At 44.1% G+C, this 22,500-nt stretch overlaps 1 protein-coding gene across 4 annotated transcripts in view; it reads right to left on the bottom strand.

The window, feature by feature from the left end:
- The window catches only part of LOC136675525 (glucosidase 2 subunit beta-like), a 132,875-nt gene that overhangs the window by 17,894 nt on the left and 92,481 nt on the right, over positions 1-22,500 (bottom strand). For all 4 annotated transcript variants that reach the window (XM_066652097.1, XM_066652115.1, XM_066652105.1 and 1 more), the window contains one exon: positions 12,781-12,852. In XM_066652097.1, the coding sequence (XP_066508194.1) occupies positions 12,781-12,852 (72 nt within the window). The remainder of the gene's footprint in view (positions 1-12,780; positions 12,853-22,500) is intronic.

Raw genomic sequence — 22,500 nt, 5'->3', positions numbered from 1 at the left:
AAAAAAAACAACTTCTGATTAATACTATTCATTTCAGGAGAAAGTCTGGACAAGCGTGTGTCCGCAAGCAAAATTCATTCATTCATTCATTATCTGTAAGCGCTTATCCAGTTCAGGGTCGCTGTGGGGGGGCGCCACTCCTTCACAGGGCGACAAACACTCACACATTCACTCACACCTACGGACACTTTTTGAGTCGCCAATCCACCTACCAACGTGTTTTTGGACTGTGGGAGGAAACCGGAGCACCCGGAGGAAACCCACGCAGACACAGAGAGAACACACCACACTCCTCACAGACAGTCACCCGGAGGAAACCCACGCAGACACAGAGAGAACACATCACACTCCTCACAGACAGTCACCCGGAGGAAACCCACGCAGACACAGAGAGAACACATCACACTCCTCACAGACAGTCACCCGGAGGAAACCCACGCAGACACAGAGAGAACACACCACACTGCTCACAGACAGTCACACGGAGGAAACCCACGCAGACACAGGGAGAACACACCACACTCCTCACAGACAGTCACCCGGAGGAAACCCACGCAGACACAGGGAGAACACACCACACTCCACACAGACAGTCACCCGGAGGAAACCCACGCAGACACAGGGAGAACACACCACACTCCTCACAGACAGTCACCCGGAGGAAACCCACACAGACACAGGGAGAACACACCACACTCCTCACAGACAGTCACCCGGAGCGGGACTTGAACCCACAACCTCCAGGTCCCTGTGTGACTGAGACACTACCTGCTGCAACACCGTGCCACCCAGCCGCAATCATAATAATCAATACGGACATTGGCCGTCACAATGTCATTAGTCTGGACATGTACAGCCCTCATTCGGAGCTTTTTCGAGGCTGAAAATGGAGCAATATTTCCCCAGTTTAGACACCTTCCCTCCTGCCCTTCTCTATTTTTTTTCTCCCCTCAACCTGCGGTACGAAGTTAGCCAGCTAATGGTGATTTGATCAACAGAGGAAAACCACTTCATGTCCAAATGTCAACCCCTGTACACTTGACTGGCACTTTATTTGGGTTCGAGCTGTTGCTTTGATCACCTTGGCATGACTAATCCCCGACAGCTGTGTCATCCGAGAGCCTTTGAGGCCGAGTAAAGTTACACATCGCCAGTGATCCACTCTCTGTGTTGTGATGGGCTAATTGCATGTCAGAAAATTGCTAATGCTCCGCTCAAAGTTACTCTATACGCCTTTCCACTATTTTTTCTGCAGGGCCTTGATCAGGAGTTAGTTCCTCTTTGCTTCAGTAACACCCTCTGCTTTCAGGAAAGCTTTAACACTGGATCTCTGTGAGGATTTGATGGCACTGGGCTATGCAAACATCAGTCAGGTCAGGTCCCTGCTCCACAGCCCAATAGTCGGGGATTTATACCTTGTTTCAGCAGTTAAGATAAGATCGTGTGCAGCTCATTTCCTACTGTACAAAGGAGGTTATTAAAGCTGTGTACGTACACCTTAATATCTGTGCCCTTTAGGATGCTCCAGAGAACATTTCACCCATGAAACAGCCAGGACATATCTACAAGAAACGGAAGTCAGTGGGATCCTGTCACAATGACTGACGCTTCTATTTATCATTAGCCAGGTCAGCAATGAACCCTCTCAGTGTAGTTCAGACATCACAAGCCCATGAAGCTTTTCACTTAATGCTAATTAATCCTGGGGGGGAAAGGAGGAGGAGGACCAGACTGACTCAGGAGGTCGCCATAGCAACGGCACACGAAAGGCGCACTGGGTTCACGATGTGACATGACCCCCATTCGCACGTTAGCCGTGGCCTCACGTTGGGGTCACGCCCCTCAGTAACGGTAACCGAGCGACGAATCGCAGGGTGCAGTAACCTCCCACAGCAAGCGATCTCATATTGTAAAAGAAAGTGCGTAATGTTTCTGGAAAAATCCTGTCCCTCCCCTCAATACCATGCACAGAGTTCATCACTGAAAGTGTGTGTGTGTGTGTGGATGCATGCTCAGGTAAGAGGGGCTCGGCTGATGGCACTTGAGCCAGAATGCCCTTGACAATCTGAAAACGAGCCCATTAAACAGAAACACTTAAACATGCAATTATGCACTTACTCCCTACAAGCCGTCCGCCAACCCCCAACACACACACACACACACACACACACACACGGAGAGAGAGAGAGAAACAGATGAATTAAAGAGGTAACGCTTTTCAAAGTCCTATCAAAACAATTATGGATGTAATTGCCTTTGATATGAGCACATGAAAGGTGCCATTTCCGGCCTCATCACAAAAAGGCCGTTTAATATTTAACAGTTGTGACCCTCTGTTCACATCAGCACGGGGCACTATCACTGGTGACCTACTTCTTTTGAGCGCAGGCTTTGTGTAGCCACCATTTAACAACAAGCTACTAGCAGAGTTCAAAGTGTCCCAACCTTACACATCATCTTTGCAGCTCAACACTGTTTGAGGAGCACACTAATTGCCGTGATGCTGTTAGATAATAGACATCCACACTGACCAGCAGCAAGCTGAGTGATGGGGGACTCTCTTGGACTCCCGCTAAGGGATGGCTGCGGCCATATTTCACACTTGCTTAGCCTAGAGTTCAGGATTGTCCAATAGGGACCTCCCACTTACCTACCACACCCACCTGGGCAGCCGTGGCCTAGTGGTTAAACAAGAAGGCTTAGGACTAAAAGGTTGTTGGTTCGATTCCCACCAAGGAACAGCACAGTACTCACAACTGCTCCCCAGGGGCCAGGCATGGCTGCCCGCCGCTCTGGGTGTGTGTTCACAACCCCCTAGTGCTGTGTTCCCTGGGTTAAATGAGGAAGACATCTCCCGGGGCTAGCGATGTGCTAATACCCCATCAGTGACAGGAAGTGATTATGCAGTTAGCACCTGGCTAACTGGTAGAGCATTAGCTTCCATTACCTGTTAGCCACAGTAGCCTGCAAAACGAACCAGACAAGGTCAGTCACCGTGGGCTGATTGACTACATTTGGGATAACACGGGAAAACTGTTCCGTAAACGACTTTAAGAGGAATTCCACAGCTCTGCTCTAAATGTGGAGAGAGAGTGGCGCTGGGTTTCGTCAGATTCTGCAGTGAGTTCGTACCATTCTTCCCGCTGCACTGATTTCTCCCTTGCACTTGGACACAGTGCGTGCGGTCGGTTGCTAGGATACAGTGCTTCCCTCTCAGCTCTCCAAACGGCGCCGTGTGACGAGGGGGAAACTCCAACTCTGCAGCAACAACAAAGAGCCTTCTCACTGACTGAGAGGGGCTCAGATTGAACTGATTTAGAGAGAGAGAGAGTGTGAGAGGAAGATGAAGAGAAAGAGAGGGACTTGTATTTTACTGTGAATATTCTCTCTCTCTCTCTTTCTCACACACAAAGAGAGAACGAGTGACAGAAAAAGGAGGGAAAGGGGGTTGGGGGGGTGCTCACTTTTGAGGAAAATCCTCACATATCACAGCTCCAGTCATTTCTCTTCCTCTGTATGAGCTTTTTACAATCTGTCACTGTTCCTCACTCAGTTCACTGAGGGCTTCAGGATTAACCCTTAGAAGTGGTAGAAGGGCTTACATCTCCCTGAGCACTGTTCTTATCGCTGAGAGTTCGCAAGTTCGATACGACGAGTCCAAGAGGGCACTCTGCTCTCTCTGAGTGGACGAGACGGCCTTCCCTCTCCCCACCTCTCTCTCTCTCTCTCTTGACACAATATGGACGCGTGTCGGTCGGAGCTGCTCAGTCGAGTTGCATTAGCAGGGGAACGAAAAGAAGCCACAGACTTTGACGTGTCTTGTACGACGCGTGTGACTCTCACGTCCCCAGCGTGAGCACAGTGTGACCGGGAGAGTAGTGACTAATGGGTGGAACTGGCAGTGACTGTGAAGTGGATTTTCCAAATGGTTTCTCTGTGTTTAAATGAGCCACGAGTCAGTTATTATTCCTTTCAAATTACAGCATGCTTTTCTTATCTCTGACATTACCTCTGACACGTTAATGATGTTTGTGTTTATCTCGCGGTGGCGCTGCTCCTGAGGGTAAAGACACAGCTGAGGAAAGGGCAGTAAATTTAAACAGTTGAATGTGTGTTGAATAAATGACATGATTTTGTTGTTTGTCTTTTATCAGATGGAGTAACTGTCAGCACCTCATATTTACGGGGGAAAGAAATATACATCACACACACACACACACACACACACTGCTGAATCCTAAGTGGCTCGACAGATGGTTCTATGTCACTGGTCTGCCACTTCAGGGTCAATTACTCTGACCCTTAACCTTTAGGGCCAAAGTCATGACTTCCCCTGAGCTGTGTCTGCATGAATGCACGTGTGTGTGTGTGTGTGTGTGTGTGTTTTCCTTCTATCTACTGGTGTAAAAGCACCATCTGTCCTGCGGGCACATCACGATATTTACAAGCTAGAGTGTTCAAGTACAAATACACGTAAAATGAGTGAATTTAGATGCTTCACCACTTCTGGAAAAATTGGGACATTCTACAAAACACAAGTAAAAACAAGAATATATTATTTATTTATTCTTTGTCATTTTCTTAAACTGACGATAGCACAAAAGACAAAATGTCCAGCGATGTTCCTGACCAGCGTGACTCCTGCAACAGTCTTGAGAAGTCGGGATGTTTACACCCATTCTCGATACGAGACTTCAGCTTCTTAACAATTCGGGAATCACGAGTGGATCAGACACAGCAGGGCGGCTGGAGTTTAGCAGCCACTCTGTTAGACACACACCTCACTGTTGATGCACCTTGTAGATGTAAAGTCAGAGTCAGTAGCTCATCTGTGTGTGTCGGCCGTCCTCTAGTCCTTCATCAGTGACACAGGACGCTGTCGGCTGCATGTTTTTGGTCGGTGGACTGTTCTCAGTGCAGCCCACCACCATGTCAGTGTCACTCTAGCGCTGAGAATCATTGACCACACTGTGGTGGTGGTGCTGTACGGTTCCAGACCATTGAAAACCACAGGTTGAAAGGGGGCTAGCAAAGTATACGGAGCAACTACAAAGTGCACCTGTGCGGTCCGAGAAGCTGAGCGAATTGACAGTGAGTGGAGACCCAAGTAGGTCACTTTCATGTCGTGGCTGGTCAGCGTAGGGCACATTGTTAAGTTGGAAGCTGTTTAAAAGGTTTTATGTTTTGCTAAACATCACTAAAAACCGCCCTGATGTCACCGAGGCTGGGGAAAGCTGCTCCACCGTTGAGCTCTAGCTCAGGCCAAGTCCTTTAACAGCAGCCATGAATATTTCAAATGGCACAGCTCGCTACAGGGCCAGTGGACACCGTCCAAAAAGCTCTGGGAGCTTCTGTGTGTTTAGCTGCTAGGAACAGAAATAGCCAAGGAACGGTTTGAAAAAGAGCTGGCCACAAAAAGCCTCTTATCACCCCACACCCAGAAAGCACCGGAAAACACCACAGCCACATGCCAGAAGATGGAGATAGGAGGAAAGAGCAGATATTTAAACCTTGTCACCGATGTCTCTATTAAAACTCTCAATCCACCGTTTGACGGACTGACCAACGGCGCTGGTCTTAAATGTCATGGAATAAAACGTGGTCTTTATCTCATCGTCATCATCTCCGTCAAGTTCACGGTCACAGTAGAGCAAACAAAGAAGCCCAGACGGCCATGTCCCCGGCTCTGTGCGGCGCCTCCTCGCTGCTGGCTGTGACTCATATGTCTCCAATAGGAGGCGACCAGGGGGGCGTTCTTATCTGATACTCTTTTCGACGTGGAGGAGCAGTGGCTCCGAGCTCCACCCGAACCGCAGACCTCCTCAGGCGATCACAGAGAATGAACCCAGATGGCCAGCAGAGGAAACGCGCTTCAGCTGCTCGTGTCTTCTAAAATCAGCACTATGATCCGACTTGGTGATCTCAACTCTGAGGCCACTGCATCTGTCTCAGGAGCTGATGACGAGGAGGAGGTGCTGATTTGGCTTTTTTTTTTAACGTTAATTAATTAATGCTAAGTGGCCATTGAGCCAAGAATATGCGATTTATTCTCGTGACGGCACTGAAGGGTGAAAAAAGCAGACACTCCCTCGGCGCAGTGGCAGTTTAAGAACCATTTCAAATAATACAACACCATTTTTATGTAAAAATATGAAAGTTAAAGGGCCATTCTGCTGTAAAATAGCATTTTTCATGATGTAATTTATTCAGATAAAATGACAGCATGCTTTTGTTATCACTCAGGCACTTCATTAGATCCGTGGCAGTAAAAGACAGATACAGAGGGCTGTGTTATATGAGTGTGTGCTTGTATAAGCACATATTCACATCATATTAGTGAAAGGTCTGTAGTAAGCAGAACCAGATGCTTATTCCCAGCTTTTAGCCTTTAGTGTTTAGCATCCTGCTTAGCTAAGGCTAGTGTGGGGCCCAATCTATCAGAACCAGTGACACTTACGTGTTTCCTGCATTCGTACTGCAGCACAATCTCGGAGGAGGAAACCCAGCCGACTGCACATCTATTCAACATCTATTCATTTGTTTTCCACACCTTCCTACAGTGCTTTTTTTTTCCACAAGCTGCATTTCTATAGGTTAACGGTCCCCGGTGTGTGTGTGTATGCCATTATAGAGATTGACGAGTGTGTCAGGAATAGGCAGTGCTATTCGGCCGACTGTGTTTTAGCTCCTCTATTATCATTATGACACACTGCCATAGCATAAATTACGCATACACACACACACACGAGTTTGTTTTTACGCATTGTGGGACCAACACACAGACCTCAGTTGATTTAGTGGAGACTTAACGTTAACTTATCCTTACGTACTACCAGCGTAACACCAACCCTAACCTTAACACATGCCTTTACCTTAAGGGCAGTGATTTACACTGTAGGGTTCAGCTTGTGGTCCCCACCAAGGAAACAAGCCTGGAACAACGTGTATGTGTAAATGTTTAAATAGATTATGTACCCTTAACATTTAATAGAAAATGTTATATATACCACACACACACACACACACACTTATACCCTGAGAGAAAACTGATGAAAGCTATAAAGCATACAGAGGAATGTACAATAATAATTATTATATATTTAACTGTACTCAGGCACATGAAGGAAATCCTGTATTTGAATTTTACTACAGGAATGATTCAATTCAAGCACCTTTGCCAATTTGTTAGCACTTCCAGTCCTGAGTCATTTTACTAATCGTACAGATATTACGCTGTATATTTAATCATTTTTAATGAGGTTAAATCATATCATTGCCGTCCAAAGAAAAACATGCATCTCAAATTTTTGCCAATGTTTAGTTTACTACTTCATTTCAACACAGGCCCTGTCCTTGAAATAAAATATTTTACATTGATGTCCAATGAAATGAGTTTTTCTCTGGACAGTGGTGATGTGCACATGTAAATATGGACCAGCTAGACCTCAGCAACTTCTTATTTTTACACTTTAACATTTATAAATATTTCATTCATTCATTACCTGTAACTCTTATCCAGTTCAGGGTCGCGGTGGGTGCAGAGCCTACCTGGAATCATTGGGCGCAAGGCGGGAATACACCCTGGAGGGGGTGCCAGTCCTTCACAGGGCAACACACACACAGTCACAGTCACTCACTCACACCTATGGACACTTTTGAGTCACCAATCCACCTACCAACGTGTGTTTTTGGACTGTGGGAGGAAACTGGAGCACCCGGAGGAAACCCACGCAGACACAGGGAGAACACACCACATTCCTCACAGACAGTCACCCGGAGGAAACCCACGCAGACACAGGGAGAACACACCACACTCCTCACAGTCACCCGGAGGAAACCCACGCAGACACAGGGAGAACACACCACACTCCTCACAGACAGTCACCCGGAGGAAACCCACGCAGACACAGAGAGAACAAACCACACTCCTCACAGACAGTCACCAGGAGGAAACCCACGCAGACACAGGGAGAACACACCACACTCCTCACAGACAGTCACCTGGAGGAAACCCACGCAGACACAGGGAGAACACACCACACTCCTCACAGACAGTCACCCGGAGGAAACCCACGCAGACACAGGGAGAACACACCACACTCCTCACAGACAGTCACCCGGAGGAAACCCACGCAGACACAGAGAGAACAAACCACACTCCTCACAGACAGTCACCCGGAGGAAACCCACGCAGACACAGGGAGAACACACCACACTCCTCACAGACAGTCACCCGGAGGAAACCCACGCAGACACAGGGAGAACACACCACACTCCTCACAGACAGTCACCTGGAGAAAACCCACGCAGACACAGGGAGAACACACCACACTCCTCACAGACAGTCACCCGGAGGAAACCCACTCAGACACAGAGAGAACACACCACACTCCTCACCGACAGTCACCCGGAGGAAACCCACGCAGATACAGAGAGAACACACCACACTCCTCACCGACAGTCACCTAGAGGAAACCCACGCAGACACAGGGGGAACACACCACACTCCTCACAGACAGTCACCCGGAGGAAACCCACGCAGACACAGTGAGAACACACCACACTCCTCACAGACAGTCACCCGGAGGAAACCCACGCAGACACAGGGGGAACACACCACACTCCTCACAGACAGTCACCCGGAGGAAACCCACGCAGACACAGAGAGAACACACCACACTCCTCACAGACAGTCACCCGGAGGAAACCCACGCAGACACAGTGAGAACACACCACACTCCTCACAGACAGTCACCCGGAGGAAACCCACGCAGACACAGTGAGAACACACCACACTCCTCACAGACAGTCACCCGGAGGAAACCCACGCAGACACAGGGGGAACACACCACACTCCTCACAGACAGTCACCCGGAGGAAACCCACGCAGACACAGGGAGAACACACCACACTCCTCACAGACAGTCACCCGGAGGAAACCCACGCAGACACAGGGGGAACACACCACACTCCTCACAGACTGAAGGAACACTTGGTAATTTTTGTATCACTTTTTTTTTGGCAAATTCATCATGAAATGTCCACATAACATTAAGAGAATCTTATTTTCAATAACATTATTAAATGTTCATATGGCCTCGACTATACGGTCATTTAAATTGTTTAAACAGCAATTAAAGTTTCTAGATGACAATTAACGATAATATGTCAACGTTAAGCACTCAGTATGGATATGCAAATATCACAGTGGGAGATAAATGTGAACACCAATGTGTAGCCTACCCCTGTGAGGTGTGTGCTTTCCAATCTCTGACACGGTTTGTCCTTGCCATTTAGTTGTGTGTTATATATTATTTCTGCCCTTTATTTACATTACAGACTGTTGATGTGTGCGTGATAAATGTGGGTGTTTAAATCGGACAACCCAAACACCCCCACCCACCCCCCCCCACACACACATACTGGGAAAAGGAGTGTGTCTCACTGCAGATTAAAATCATCGGCCAAACACTCTCTGGCTTGGAATGACGGATGAGGTGTCGGGATAAAATATTTACTTTATTCCCACTTCAGAGACGATGATTCATTTTAATGTTCCCTCTAACCGAGACACACACACACACACACACACACACACACACACACACTGACACACCCCTATGTATATGCATGCGCATGCACGTACACACACACACACACACTGCATCAATTTCATTACCATCAGCTACAATACCTTAAAGAACAAAAAATATATACCTCTCTTTTACAAATTACTCCCATGAAAGTAGTGAAAGTAGACTCTGTGTGTGTGTGTGTGAGAGAGAGAGAGAGATAAAGAGAAGGAGAGAAAGAGAGAGAAGGAGGGAGAGAGAGAGAGAAAAGAAAGGTAGATCAGAAAGAGAAAAAACAGAAAGACAGGAAAAAGAGAGAAGGAGGGTAGGATGATGGAAAGAAAGAGAGAAAATGCAAGAGAGAGAGAGAGAAAATGCAAGAGAGAGAGAGAGAGAGAAAAAGAGAAGGAGAGAAAGACAGAAAAGAGAGAAGGAGGGTAGGATGATGAAAAGAAAGAGAGAAATTGCAAGAGAGGGAGAGAGAAAGAGAAGGAGAGAAAGAGAGAAAATGCAAAAGAGAGAGAGAGGAGAGAAAGAGAGAAAATGCAAAAGAGAGAGAGAGGAGAGAAAGAGAGAAAATGCAAAAGAGAGAGAGAGGAGAGAAAGAGAGAGAGAGAGAGAAAAGGGAGCTAGATCAGAAAGAGAGAGAAAAAAAGCAGAGAGACAGGAAAAAGAGAGAAGGAGGGTAGGATGATGGAAAGAAAGAAAGAGAGAAAATGCAATAGAGAGAGAGACAGTTACTCTGGGGTAATTTTACCCTGAGGTTGGGGCTGGTTTGATGGCTGTGGTCTAGTCGTACTCCAGAGACGCTTTAGCACAGTCAACAGAGAAGCAGATGCTCCACCCACTGAGTCTAATGTAGAAACTGTTGCACACTAAGGACTACCACACAGACACACTGCATCCTCATCCATCATTTCTTCTGGAGCATGTCTCCCTCTTCGCTGCAGTAACCGTTTGTACTCTTCCTGGAAAGACTTTGGACTAGATGTTAAAACACTGCTGTGATGATCTGATGGCCATCAGTCAGATCCTGATAGTAAGGTACTGATGGTGGATGCACCTTAACCCAAAGGGGCGCCAACACCCCAGGGAACACACCCCGGCCCCGCCCACACTGCTGCGTTGCTTTACACCCTTCAGTCTTACACCTGATATTAAAAATGGCAAATTTAGACATGTGCAGTGTTTTGTTTTTTTAATTAGAAAGCAGCAGAGCTCCTGCATCAGTTATAAGGAGTGTCGTATCAAAGTGTGAGTCCTTTAAACCCACCAACTTTCTGTAGATTTTAATGCTAAAATTAAAGACCAGCATATGTTTATATCTGTATATTACAGAAGTACACATAACCCAGGATGTCTAATACAGGTCAGAGGGAGGCATAAGGAGAGCAGCATGTACTGTCCATCTAACCAAAGATCTCAAAGAACTGTTAATTCTCAGCCTATGATTAATGTGCGTGTGTGTGTGTGTGTGTGTGTGTGTGTCTGAGGGAGAGTGCAGGAGCAATAGGGTAATGAGACTGAATAGCAGAGCTGGTGAATGACATCCCATAATTAGCTGCCATCAGCTGGAGGACACAGTGTCGCCAAGGTTACAGACGAACGAAGAAAGAGATTAAGAAGTTTTTACACTTTCAGACAGACTTAAACAGAGGCTAACTTCATCAGCCAGTAACTGTGCTGTCCTGAGGGAGTGTGTGTGTGTGTGTGTGTGTGTGTGTGTGTGTGCTTCCAGCAGAGGGCAGACCAGAGGAAAACGTGGTTTTTTTTTTTGCGGACTTGGCTCTGACACAGCCTTCTTCAAAACATTCCACTATTGTGATGCGGTTTTCGCCAGCACTGCCCCCTACCGTAAACACATGTACTGCACCTTGTGAATGTGTAGCATTTATCTTTTGAGGATGTGCACCACTAACAGGCAAAACTGACACAGGATGTGTGAGGCAGCCATGATGCGTACGCAAACGCGTAGTTAACAGCAAGTATATCTCTAACCTAAGGGTTAACGCTAACAGTTAAGCTAGGAGTGCTTATAGATAAGTGTCCACAACTCTAAAGTAATTTACTTAATGTCCATACAGTGCATAAAAACAAATAGCCCCCGTGTGTGTGTGTATTAATCAGTTTATGTCACACAGTTAAGAAAAACCTTGACATATTACGTTATCATGCAGCTGTATAATCTTAAGCCTGTGTAAGTCTGCTGTCCTCCTCGTGTCCTTTGTCCTCCTCCGTTGATTGTTTTCTATTTTGCATATTTCCTAAGCTGTTTTCTTTCTACTGTACGATGTAAAGTAATAAAAAAACAGAAAGCGGACAGAGACTCGGGCCTGCGGCTAATGAACCAGCTCAACGTGAAGCTCCAACAACCACATGAAGTAAAGCTGATTAACTCATAGTTCGGATTTTGTTTTCAAACTGACCCAGTTTCCCCCTTTAACCCAAATGTAGTCAATGTAGCAGAGGCTTGTTTACAGTCTGAAGTTGTTTTAGCCATGAGGCTAATGAAGCTAAAACATGGAACCTAATATAGCACTAACAAATAAACAGAACAGATACATCAGGACTTCTATTAATGTTCCCTCGCCTCCCTATAAGACCCTTTAGGAAACTTAATATGAAAACGTAACGTACTCAGTGTTTGTGCTCATGCATTTTTGTGTCTGGAGCCAACCAACCCACAAACTGTGAAACAATATAACCCAATCTAGTTTGGAATCTTTCAACTATACTGCCACCCTCTGAAGGACTGGCGCCCCCTCCAGGGTGTGTTCCTGCCTTGTGCCCGATGATTCCAGGTAGGCTCTGGACCCCCCGCGACCCTGAACTGGATAAGTGTTACAGATAATGGATGAATGAATGAACAAATGAATGAATGAACTATACTGCCCCCTAGTCTGAATATCTCCTCTCTCTTGAGGTGGTGTCCTATGGTAAGCAACACTTTTTCTTCTGTGTTCACTGACGGTCAGTGATTAAACTTGATGTTGATGATTGAACACAATGATTTCATGCACATCAGTGTTAGCACATTAGCAAGTAGCAAAAGAGTTTTATAAGGACCCTGAAATCCAAAGGTTCCAGTGAAATTTGGACCACGAAGTCCTAAAACAGCTATGACACTCACTACAGAATGATGACACTTCACTAAGCGCTAATATGAGTCACAGAGTCATGAACAGTGTGATAAAGAGAAAACACCTACCCCAGTATGACCTCTGACCCCTCACTGTTCTTCTGGGTGACCTGACTGAAAGGACAGAGCGTGTACATGTACCTGAAGGAGAGAAAGACAGAAGATACACTGTTAACTCATTCAGATCCATAAAAACAATCAAACAAGCAAAGCCACAGCAGCTCATACAAATATAACGAGTGTCAATGTTCACAATTCTGGTAAAAATGACGTTCTGGCATCACAGGGATTTAGCTGCGATTAGCATAAGCTCTAAAAATAAAAAAGACAGCTGGATTTATCTGATAAATACTGTACTGGGAATCAGTCAGTTTCTACCCGTGACATCCAACCAAATATTGAACTATTAGATCCACAAAGAGAACACGACAAAGAAAGGAGAGAGAGAGAGAGAGAGAGAGAGAGAGAGAGTGTGAGGGGGGATCAAACAGTCGAAGGGAGAAAAGCAACATGAAAGCAAGCAAATGAGCATCAGACGGGGGGTGAGCACATGTGTGTAAGCATGAGGGGGAGGAAGGAAGGAAGCCAGTGAAAGATGGAGAGAGGCCTAGGAGTTGTAGATGTTTGCAACCTACTTCAAATCCTCACTCAGAAGATACCCTTAGGCACTGAGACTTTCACGTTTACTGCATGTTGTCAAACACATACAGACAACCTGCCCAACCCCTCCCTCTCTCTCTCTCACACACACACACATACACACATATATCTTTTTGAATCAGCAGAAAGCTCAGATCCTACCACATGCTATTTCAAAAAACACAACAAAATTGTCAGATCCCCCACCCCCAAACACGTTTCAGGACAAACTTGCAGGATCCAGTAAACCCACATCTACAAACCTCAAATAACCTCTCAGACTATGCCTAAATCCAAAAGTATAAATCCTCAAAAACCCAAGAAATTAAATACCCAAACACCACCCACTAACCCAAAAATCAAAACTGGCAAACATTCCCCAAACCTAGCAAACAAAACCTTAAAGCTTAAAGCAAAAAAAAAAAAAAAAAAAAAAAAAAAAAAAAAAAAAACAATTAAACACCCCAAACTCCTCATAAACCTAACGAACAAAACCCAAACTCCTCATAAACCTAACGAACAAAACCCAAACTCCTCATAAACTTAACGAACAAAACCTAAACTCCTCATAAACCTAACGAACAAAACCAACACTCCTCATAAACCTAACGAACCAAACCCAAACTCCTCATAAACCTAACGAACAAAACCTAAACTCCTCATAAACCTAACGAACAAAACCCAAACTCCTCATAAACCTAACGAACAAAACCCAAATTCCTCATAAACATAACGAACAAAACCTAAACTCCTCATAAACCTAACGAACAAAACCCAAACTCCTCATAAACTTATCGAAAAAAACCCGCAAACTCCTCATAAACCAAACTAACAAAACCCAAACTCCTCATAAACCTAACGAACAAAACCAACACTCCTCATTAACCTAACGAACAAAACCCAAACTCCTCATAAACCTAACGAACAAAACCCAAACTCCTCATAAACCTAACGAACAAATCCCAAACTCCTCATAAACCTAACGAACAAAACCCAAATTCCTCATCAGATCCCCCACCCCCAAACACGTTTCAGGACAAACCTGCAGGATCCAGCAAACCCACATCTACAAACCTCAAATAACCTCTCAGACTATGCCTAAATCCAAAAGTATAAATCCTCAAAAACCCAAGAAATTAAATACCCAAACACCACCCACTAACCCAAAAATCAAAACTGGCAAACATTCCCCAAACCTAGCAAACAAAACCTTAAAGCTTAAAGCAAAAAAAAAAAAAAAAAAAAAAAAAAAAAAAAAAACAACAATTAAACACCCCAAACTCCTCATAAACCTAACGAACAAAACCTAAACTCCTCATAAACCTAACGAACAAAGCCCACACTCCTCATAAACCTAACGAACAAAACCCACAAACTCCTCATAAACCTAACGAACAAAACCTAAACTCCTCATAAACCTAACGAACAAAACATAAACTCCTCATAAACCTAACGAACAAAACCTAAACTCCTCATAAACCTAACGAACAAAACCCACACTCCTCATAAACCTAATGAACAAAACCCACAAACTCCTCATAAACCTAACGAACAAAACCCACACTCCTCATAAACCTAATGAACAAAACCCACAAACTCCACATAAACCTAACGAACAAAACCCAAACTCCTCATAAACCTAACGAACAAAACCTAAACTCCTCATAAACCTAACGAACAAAACCCACACTCCTCATAAACCTAATGAACAAAACCCACAAACTCCTCATAAACCTAACGAACAAAACCCAAACTCCTCTTAAACCTAACGAACAAAACCTAAACTCCTCATAAACCTAACGAACAAAACCCACACTCCTCATAAACCTAACGAACAAAACCCACAAACTCCTCATAAACCTAACGAACAAAACATAAACTCCTCATAAACCTAACGAACAAAACCCACACTCCTCATAAACCTAACGAACAAAACCCACACTCCTCATAAACCTAACGAACAAAACCCACAAACTCCTCATAAACCTAACGAACAAAACCTAAACTCCTCATAAACCTAACGAACAAAACCCACACTCCTCATAAACCTAACGAACAAAACCCACAAACTCCTCATAAACCTAACGAACAAAACCCAAACTCCTCATAAACCTAACGAACAAAACCCAAACTCCTCATAAACCCAATGAAAAAAACCTGCAAACTCCTCATAAACCTAACGAACAAAACCTAAACTACTCCTCATAAACCTAATGAACAAAACCCAAACTCCTCATAAACCTAACGAACAAAACACAAACTCCTCATAAACCTAACGAAAAAAACCTAAACTCATAAACCTAACGAACAAAACCTAACGAACAAAACCCAAACCCCTCATAAACCTAACGAACAAAACCCAAACTCCTCATAAACCTAATGAACAAAACCAACACTCCCCATAAACCTAACGAACAAAACCTAAACTCCTCATAAACCTAACGAACAAAACCTAAACTCCTCATAAACCTGATGAACAAAACCCAAACTCCTCATGAACCTAACGAACAAAACCTACACTCCTCATAAACCTAACGAACAAAACCCAAACTCCTCATAAACCTAACGAACAAAACCCAAACTCCTCATAAACCTAACGAACAAAACCCAAACTCCTCATAAACCTAACGAACAAAACCCAAACTCCTCATAAACCTAACGAACAAAACCCAAACTCCTCATAAACCTAAAAAACAAAACCTAACGAACAAAACCCAAACCCCCCATAAACCTAACGAACAAAACACAAACTCCTCATAAACCTAACGAACAAAACCCAAACTCCTCATAAACCTAACGAACAAATCCCAAATTCCTCATAAACCTAACGAACAAAACCCAAACTCCTCATAAACCTATCGAAAAAAACCCGCAAACTCCTCATAAACCAAACTAACAAAACCCAAACTCCTCATAAACCTAACGAACAAAACCTAAACTCCTCATAAACCTAACGAGCAAAACCAACACTCCTCATTAACCTAACGAACAAAACACAAACTCCTCATAAACCCAATGAAAAAAACCTGCAAACTCCTCATAAACCTAATGAACAAAACCCAAACTCCTCATAAACCTAACGAACAAAACCTAAACTCCTCATAAACCTAACGAACAAAACCCAAACTCCTCATAAACTTAACGAACAAAACCTAAACTCCTCATAAACCTAACGAACAAAACCAACACTCCTCATAAACCTAACGAACCAAACCCAAACTCCTCATAAACCTAACGAACAAAACCTAAACTCCTCATAAACCTAACGAACAAAACCCAAACTCCTCATAAACCTAACGAACAAAACCCAAACTCCTCATAAACCTAACGAACAAAACCCAAATTCCTCATAAACATAACGAACAAAACCTAAACTCCTCATAAACCTAACGAACAAAACCCAAACTCCTCATAAACTTATCGAAAAAAACCCGCAAACTCCTCATAAACCAAACTAACAAAACCCAAACTCCTCATAAACCTAACGAACAAAACCAACACTCCTCATTAACCTAACGAACAAAACCCAAACTCCTCATAAACCTAACGAACAAAACCCAAACTCCTCATAAACCTAACGAACAAATCCCAAACTCCTCATAAACCTAACGAACAAAACCCAAATTCCTCATCAGATCCCCCACCCCCAAACACGTTTCAGGACAAACTTGCAGGATCCAGCAAACCCACATCTACAAACCTCAAATAACCTCTCAGACTATGCCTAAATCCAAAAGTATAAATCCTCAAAAACCCAAGAAATTAAATACCCAAACACCACCCACTAACCCAAAAATCAAAACTGGCAAACATTCCCCAAACCTAGCAAACAAAACCTTAAAGCTTAAAGCAAAAAAAAAAAAAAAAAAAAAAAAAAACAATTAAACACCCCAAACTCCTCATAAACCTAACGAACAAAACCCAAACTCCTCATAAACCTAACGAACAAAACCCAAACTCCTCATAAACCTAACGAACAAAACCAACACTCCTCATAAACCTAACGAACAAAACCCGCAAACTCCTCATAAACCTAACGAACAAAACCAACACTCCTCATAAACCTAACGAACAAAACCCGCAAACTCCTCATAAACCTAACGAACAAAACCAACACTCCTCATAAACCTAACGAACAAATTTATTAAAGCTTCCAACCCTTCAAGCAGAAGAGAGCCTCTGACTGAGTGAATCAGAGAAGCAAATATAATTAATAATACGGATGCTTTGAAAGAAAAGTAATAAAGTAAATAAAGTGTAAACAGTAAATAAAGACTAGCACTTCTATGTTTGGTATCAGTTCACAGTAACTGCAGCTGGTCAGAAATATTACACTGACCTGCTGTGTGACGGTAAGTGCATCATGAACATTGTCATCGCTCACATAAACACGGAGGTTTTGACCGGACATTAAATAAATGACAGATATTTGCACAGTGCTGTACATACACACATATAATCTATGACCCTGTGCGTCTCTGTGTGTGTGTGTGTGAGTGCATGACTGGCTGTGTTATCTCCTCTCTACTGTGAGGTGGAGGAGGAGGATTTTGAAAAGGTCAAATAAATGGACGAGAGGATCCACTTCCTCTGCTGCCTTCAGGGGGAGGAGAGAAACGGCAGAAGAGAAAAGACAGAGAGAGGAAAGAGCAGAAAGAGGGAGAAACAGAGAGAGAGAGAGAGAGAGAGGGAGATGGTGGGAACAGGTGAGGCCTATGCTAGACACTGTGATATCGGTGTGTGTTTATGGGAGAGAGGTGAGGAGGACGTTATTAGCCGTGTATTGTGTCTAAAGGTATCCAGACACACTCCCTCCCACAGCTGACCTTGTTAAAGCCATTCACCCCACAGCCTCACTGTCTGTAAACTGAGGGGAACGTGTCTCCTCACTGAATGAAGCCTTCTCTGCCCTGATTTAAACAGATATTGTGAGGCCAAGGCATCTGAGAAAATACATACATTTATATATTCATCTGGACAGCGTGATTTATTTATTAAAATATTAACAAGGAAATAAATACAAATAGAAAATCCAAAATCCAGCTGTTTTCAGGTATTTTTCTCAGCGTTATGTAGTGGTTATTTTCACGTTCCTCGGCACCTGTGGTGACAGTTCCCAGGATCCTCTTTGGAGTCACATGGATTTGAGTGACAACAGCTCGGCCAATCAGAGACTGCCTCCCTTGAACACTAAGGTGCTACACCTATTTTGCCATCAGTTTAAACCGAGTGGGACACGGTAGAATATTAATGTGGTGATCTGAAGTGAGACTTTACTACCGACAAGTGCAGAGACTGTAGAATTGCCCCACCCTGTTTTCTCCAATCACAGCACTGCGCAAAACATCTGGGATTAAACCATAGAAAAAATGGCGATAAAAACAGTGACAGAATAAGAGAACTGAGCAAAAAAGGATGAAAATGAGTGACGCTGAGCCTCACGTCTCACTTCTGCTGCTCTTAAGGATTGGGCTGGCTGTTTAGACAAGGAGAGAGCGGTGCTGCAGTGCTTGATCTTTGTAGTATTTTGACCAAAGCATGTTATAGACACTGCAATAGAATGGTACACTGTCCATGGTGTGTTCCCGCCTCGTGCACCTCGATTCTGGAAAGGCTCTGGACCCACTGAGACCCTGACCAGGATGAAGTAATAAATATCACAGAGATTTTATTAAGGGGCGGCATGGTGGTGCAGCAGGTAGGTGTCGCAGTCACACAGCTCCAGGGATTCCCGCTCCGGGTGACTGTCTGTGAGGAGTGTGGTGTGTTCTCCCTGTGTCTGCGTGGGTTTCCTCCGGGTGACTGTCTGTGAGGAGTGTGGTGTGTTCTCCCTGTGTCCGCGTGGGTTTCCTCCGGGTGCTCCGGTTTCTTCCCATGGTCCAAAAACACACGTTGGTAGGTGGATTGGTTTCTCAAAAGTGTTCGTAGGTGTGAGTGAATGTGTGTGTGTTGCCCTGTGAAGGACTGGCGCCCCCTCCAGGGTGTATTCCTGCCTTGCGCCCAGTAATTCCAGGTAGGCTCTGGACACACCGCGACCCTGCACTGGATAAGTGTTACAGACAATGAATGAATGAATGAATTTCATTAAGACCCCAGGGAACTGTGTTAACTTGTGAAAAATGGGTAGAATGCACCACATTCAAAATGTATATTAGTGAATGTGGAGTCACACATTTATTTATCACTGTGTTGAACTATTAGAGCAGTTTGGACAGAACAGGCACCAGAAAAGTACAGTGTAAAACAGTGAGAGTGTGTGTAAGAGTTGGGTTAAAAACTGTGGAAGGCAGAAAAGGAACAATTAGTCCACTCTCTTCTGTGAGCTGTTGGTGTGTGTGTGTGTGTGTGTGAGTGTGTGTGTGTGTGTGTGTGTGTGAAGGTGACTCATTCACACACATAAACAGTACTGCTTTTTCACAGTTGCTCTTAATAAAGAAACAAACCAAAATTTAATGAAACAAAAATACTGACAACACACTCACACTCCTTTAATATGACATTCATACAAATACGTATGCTGTATGTCCAAAAGTCTGTGGACACCTGCCCATCCAGTGCCTCTTCTTTAAAGAAGGGTATGAATCAGGGGTTTGTTGTGTCTGTGCTGCAGGACCAGTCTGAGTCTCTGTTGTGTGGAACATGTCTGTGAGGATTTAAAAGTCCAGTAACAACACTTCTTATATCTTCAACAGGGCGGGGCTACGCTGCTACAGGCTGAAAGGAGCGGTCATGTGTAGATGTGTTCATGGTGGGGACACAACGATCACGTAAACACAGCGCAGTAAAGAAACATCGCACAGGGATTTGTGGTGGTTTCAATGGCAGCTTCCAGATCAGTCTTATTGATCGGATGTCACTGTGGTGGTACCCTCAAGGGCATGTATTCAGTACTTTTAGTTAAGGATCATAATACTTTGCCTTTAAGGCAAACTTTTGGTGACAACAATGTAAAAATAGTAAATAACTAAGCTCTGGTGACTTTGGTTCTGAATAAAATCTGATCAAAGGCATGAGGGAATTCAACCCGAAACAAAAACATTCTCTAAAACATCAGAGGGAAGGCTTCGGTGTCATGGCGAGAGCAGGTGAGAGCAGCTTTCTAAAAAGAGGCTTCTTAATTATTTCTATTTTGACGACGGTCCAAACAGTGACCTTTGGAAGTAATTAACTGCTTCAGTGACTCATTAAAGCGCCGCTGAGTTTCAGCGTTAATTCAGCAGCGTTCCGCTCAGACACATCCATCAGAGTGTGACCATGGGTCCTGTGTGTATGAACATGTACTAGATAACACCGAACAACAACAACAACACACACACACACACACACCCTGAAACTCCTCACATAATGCATTAGATTACAGCTGCTGTTGTGAACATGGATAAGACTTTAACCAACCAGAGAAAAGACCGTGATATTATCAGGTAAGATCTCATTAGAAGATTTATTAGAGGATAAAAAGCTATCACCGAATACACTCCACTAACCTGATTACCTTATCTTCACTGTGTCTGGTCCACAGTCCAAAACTACGGCCTATAGCTTCCCAGTAAACATTTAGCCGTTGATTCAACGTTGAAATAACGTAAAGACTGCCGTCTAATCAACGTTCTCTTAAGGTTGAAAATGAAAGTTGAAAAGACGTCCAAACACAGACATTGAACTATTAGACGTATTTTGTACGTCCATTAACGTTAATAATTGGTCCCGAAATAAATTACTTGTTTAAAACGCATTTTGGACGTCCACTGACGTTATCGATTGGTCACCATTTTTAAGATGGAATTAGGACGTCCGTTGACGTTGTTAATTGGTCCCGAAATAAATTACTTGTCTAAAACGCATTTTGGACGTCCACTGACGTTATCGATTGGTCACCATTTTTAAGATGGAATTAGGACGTCCGTTGACGTTGTTAATTGGTCCCGAAATAAATTACTTGTCTAAAACGCATTTTGGACGTCCACTGACGTTATCGATTGGTCACCATTTTTACGATGGATTTTGGACGTCCGTTGACGTTGTTAATTGGTCCCGAAATAAATTACTTGTCTAAAACGCATTTTGGACGTCCACTGACGTTATCAATTGGTCACCATTTTTACGATGGATTTTGGACGTCCGTTGACGTTGTTAATTGGTCCCGAAATAAATTACTTGTCTAAAACGCATTTTGGATGTCCACTGATGTTATCAATTGGTCACCATTTTTACGATGGATTTTGGACGTCCGTTGACGTTTAAAATATGTCCTTGACGGACAGACTACTTTTAGACCTATTTTGAACATCCAGGGACGTTCCTTGTTTACTGGGTTACCTTTAAAAAATGGAGATATATTCTCCTCTCTTCTGTAAACATCTGTGACATGCTTTGGTCAAAATACCACTAAGATCAAACCCCACAGCAGCGTTCTCCCCATGTCTTAAGAGCTGTGTTCAGATTCAGTTGTACTTCCTTTTTCTGTTCTCATTGTCTCAGTTTTTACTCTTATTTCTCCTGCATCACTGCGTCTGCGCTCCACAAGCCACAAATATCCGGACAAAAAGCCCTCGAGTCTCCGTGTTAGTCGCCGGGCTTCGTTCTGGAAGAAGATGTAAATCGGTGAGGACTAGCACGGAGGAGGGAAGAGTTTGTGATTAACATCAGTAGGAGTATGTTTAATTTATCAAAGCTTAGAGCGGAGACCTGAAACACACCTCTGAGGAGCGGCCGCAGCTTAATCATTTCACTTCAAAACGGCGCAAATGAAAGAAACGGCTTCACTTTCCGATGTGGAGTCATTATTTTTACCGACTAACAGACCTAGACGCGGCTCGGTAAACAAACCCAAGCTAAGCTTATGCTAAATAATGCAGCCGCGACGTGGACTGTGTGGAAGGGGTTTAATTTCACTTTAAATCACTTTATAGGAACTTTAGTAAGAGTCAGGGCTCTTAAATGCGCCTTCATCCACACGCTCGCTCTCGTTCTCTTTTACACTTCGGAGGGTTGTAGCTGTGATGTCGGAAGCCTCAGGCATTCATCTCACAGCCCTCTCTCTCTCTCTCTCTCTCTCTCTCACCCTCTAAGAAACGATCTATATCCTGACGTCTCTCATCAGGGGCACATCTCCTCACCTGCTCTAAAACTCTGAATAACACTGGTTACAAT

The sequence above is a fragment of the Hoplias malabaricus genome, chromosome 2 (genome assembly GCF_029633855.1).
Source record: "Hoplias malabaricus isolate fHopMal1 chromosome 2, fHopMal1.hap1, whole genome shotgun sequence".
Lineage (NCBI taxonomy): Eukaryota > Metazoa > Chordata > Actinopteri > Characiformes > Erythrinidae > Hoplias > Hoplias malabaricus.
Note: the sequence above shows the minus strand (reverse complement) of the source record. Positions and strands in the feature narration are given on the sequence as shown.